This window comes from Cibotium barometz, chromosome 4, assembly GCF_041138505.1.
Source record: "Cibotium barometz isolate CiBa-2024 chromosome 4, ASM4113850v1, whole genome shotgun sequence".
NCBI lineage: Eukaryota > Viridiplantae > Streptophyta > Polypodiopsida > Cyatheales > Cibotiaceae > Cibotium > Cibotium barometz.
In genome coordinates, this window is record NC_141049.1 from 46,649,046 (window position 1) to 46,652,333 (window position 3,288).

At 43.1% G+C, this 3,288-nt stretch overlaps 1 protein-coding gene across 1 annotated transcript; it reads right to left on the bottom strand.

The window, feature by feature from the left end:
• Positions 1–554: 554 nt before the first annotated feature.
• On the bottom strand, positions 555–2,066 carry LOC147639321 (uncharacterized). Its single transcript, XM_086790101.1, has 2 exons — positions 1,238–2,066; positions 555–953 (listed from the first exon to the last, which is right to left on the bottom strand). The coding sequence occupies exons 1-2, from the start codon at positions 1,627–1,629 to the stop codon at positions 746–748; spliced, it is 600 nt and encodes a 199-aa protein (XP_086646227.1). The 5' UTR covers positions 1,630–2,066; the 3' UTR covers positions 555–745.
• Between the last annotated feature and the right edge of the window lie 1,222 nt (positions 2,067–3,288).

Here is a 3,288-nt window from a genome sequence, read left to right on the forward strand (position 1 = left end):
CTAGTGTCAAATACTCTACAATTTGTGTGACCACTCTCTCCTCATAAAGAGGACAAAGACAACCTGCCAAGGTTGATTCAACCAGACTAAGCCTGCACAACAGAGCCCATTTAGCGAAAAAAAATCCTCCTATGGATTTGTACTTGCCACGGTTGATTCAACCAAACTAAGCCTGCACAAGAGAGCCCATTCAGCAAAAAAACCCTCCTATGGATTTGTACCTTAAATCAGAGTTTTCCTTCTACTTGAAATAAATGTTAGTGCTGCATTTTTAAATTATTTGTTTTGAATTCATACATGTCAAAAAACCTGGTTGTGTTACCAAGCCTCTTGCACAAGAGTGGCTTTGCAAAGGACCCATCTATATATTCTCAAATAAAGCACAAACACATCCAACAAGCTTTGTGATATGAATAAAACTCCCATTAAGTAACATGGAAGTGATTTAGTTCGTGATGTTGCACGCATGCCCACATGCGCACGAGAACTCACGCACCCAAGCAGTGCATGCACACACCCACCCACATGTATATGCGCACACACAAGCACCAAAAAGAGGAAGAACAGAAGGTACTTCATTAATAAGCTCTGAAATTGAGCTGCGGTTTACCTTTTGTTGTTGATAAAGACAAGGTAGTAAATCTTCACCAAAAAGGGGCAAAGCATCAAAGCTTAAAAGCTTGGCAATTAAAGCATTGCATGATTTGGTTTGGCTATTCACAAAGGCCACTTTATGGCAACCTTACTAGGAGATGGTTACCCGAAACAACCAGAGGAGAATGAATGTAACTACCATGCACGCAAGGAAGAAATTGCATAGTGACAGGCTTTGCCAGCACCTTGCTTGCGGCTCAGCCGTATTACTGGCATCTGCATCGTTCCACTGCTCCATGAAACCTGTATCTTCACTCCCAACAATGTTCTGTGCGGTTGCACCACATATCTCACATATCCTGCCACAAGTGCACTTGCCACCCATGTAAGACTCCAAAAAGACTTGAACTTTAAGTTATCAAGAAGTTTATAAACACACTAACCATGACTAAACATGAGATGCCATGGCCTTCATTAGGAACATCCCATGATCAAGCATGGTACACCATAGCCTAATATACATTGTTAAATGTAAAGCACCATAGCCTACTTAGATCTATGAGCCTACATAAAAGATTGATGTACTTAGGTTATTGTGGATAGAGTCTCTAAGGGAATGTGAATGCCAACTAAGACCATTTACCTGTTGCCCTTGATTTTGAACCAGGCTTCAGCACAATCGCGATGTGCGATTGCCAGATCTTCTTTGCAATGGCATCCCAGCTGCATAGACTCACTGGTGCAAACCTCTCCATCAAAGACCAGATGGCAGACACGGCACCATCCCTTGTCCTCTTCATCACCATCTTTGAGCTCATGTGCCCCAGTTAGTTGGCCAATTTCTGGTTCTGCAAGCTCGGCATCATTGGCTACTTTGATCCCTTTCTCCAAATCAAGTTCATCTTCTTGATGCGATTTGCAGTCTCCTTTGCCAGAATTTAGGGCAAGATTTGCATCCTTTGAAGATTCTTGTTCACCTGCAGTTTGCTTTGATGATGATCCATCATCGATCGCTGATGATCCATTATGCGGCATTGCCCTGAATTCAAAGACTAAATGAAAACTCCAAAAGAAGCCTTGCCGTACCTAAAAACCTTAATCGTCTGCAAAAACCTCAGTAACCCTCAAAACCTCATCTTGAGGAAAAAGCTAAGTCCACTCAGAAACCCTAATCAACGACAGAAGCCCTTGGCAACCTCTTCTATCATCAACATCTTCAGTAAGAAACTCTGATCCACCAGTTCACTTAAAAACCCTAATTCTGAGCGAAGCTCGCTCCTCTCTGTCAAAAGGCCTCTTCACTCGGGGGCTATTTTTCTCTCCGTGCAGAGAATGGACAAAACTTTTCTTCTTTTAAACGCTTCGCAGCGATGGCCTGAGCCGAGAAGGCTCCTCTCCCTCACCCGCTTTCTGTCTCTGGGAACGAGAGGCCACGAAATGAGATCTTCTCCACAGAGCTCAGACCTAGCAATGACAAGGGAGCACCAGTTAATTGCCTTTGTGGAGAGATGGGCCATAGGGGAATCCCACGCAAAAAGAGAGATGGAAAGGTGTGACAGAGATGGCGAAGTTAAATAGTCATAGTCATATCTCTAATTCGTCCCTTTTTTGTCAGTGTTACGACTCGATTCAAATGGTGGGGATTAGAAGCTACGACCGTTCAACCATGTGAAATATGAAGCTACTGTAGTCTGTGAAGCATGGAGGCAGTGTGTGTTTTTAATGTCACATGTGTGTGTGTGGCGTGTATGTGTGTGTGCGCGCGTGTGAGAGTGTGTGTGTGTGTGTGAGAGAGAGAGAGAGAAAGAGAGAGAGAGAGAGAGAGTGTGTGTGTGTGTGAGAGAGAGAGAGAGAGAGACTACAAAACTTTTGCAAATTGCAACATCCTCCTCAATTTGATGGCAGAACCAAAAATGCCTCTCCTTAATTTTCCTTAACTCCTCGAAGGCAATGCTTGCTCAAATTTACATATCTGCCCCCTTCAACCCATGGTGAGCCTCAAAACTAAGTTGCAAACTTAAAGACCCTTGTTAGACTCTTAATACCAACTATCACTTTTCCATCGTTGGATACCATAGTAAACTAGGGATGATAAACTAGGCAGAGTGAATGAAAGAGGGAGTAACCATAGATTTCTTAGCATTGGAGTAAACCAAAAACTTGGTATGGTAGACTAGGATGGTTGGCAACGTAATGAAATGACGGCTTGCAACAATGAAGGCCCTGAGGCAGAGAATGACAGTTTGCCATTAAATTTGATCTAAGGCATCCATTAACACATTGAAATTTTGAAAGAGGTGAAAAAATTAACCCTCTAAACATTATGTAAAATAACTTTTGAAGGCATAATTAGCCCTCAAAACCTAATGTAAAGTAAACTAAGGGTGTTTCCAATAAGGATCTATGTAGATTAAAGTACCCTCACGTCTTGGTCGTCAAGGGAGGTGTTGGAAGCTGTTGACCTGGCTGTGCCACCTAGGTTAGCATAGTCCCATATGTAACGTGTAGGTCTAGGCATCACGCCCAACCTGTTGAGATATCGAGCTCATCTAGTGAGGCGATGGACACTGATGACCCGCCTAGGGGATAGGCCTGCTGCAGATGTGAAAGCGTTCAAGGATTGAACCAAGGAGCGAGAAAAGTTATTTATTGGCTCTCTATCAGTATACATGACACCATGATTGGGCACATACA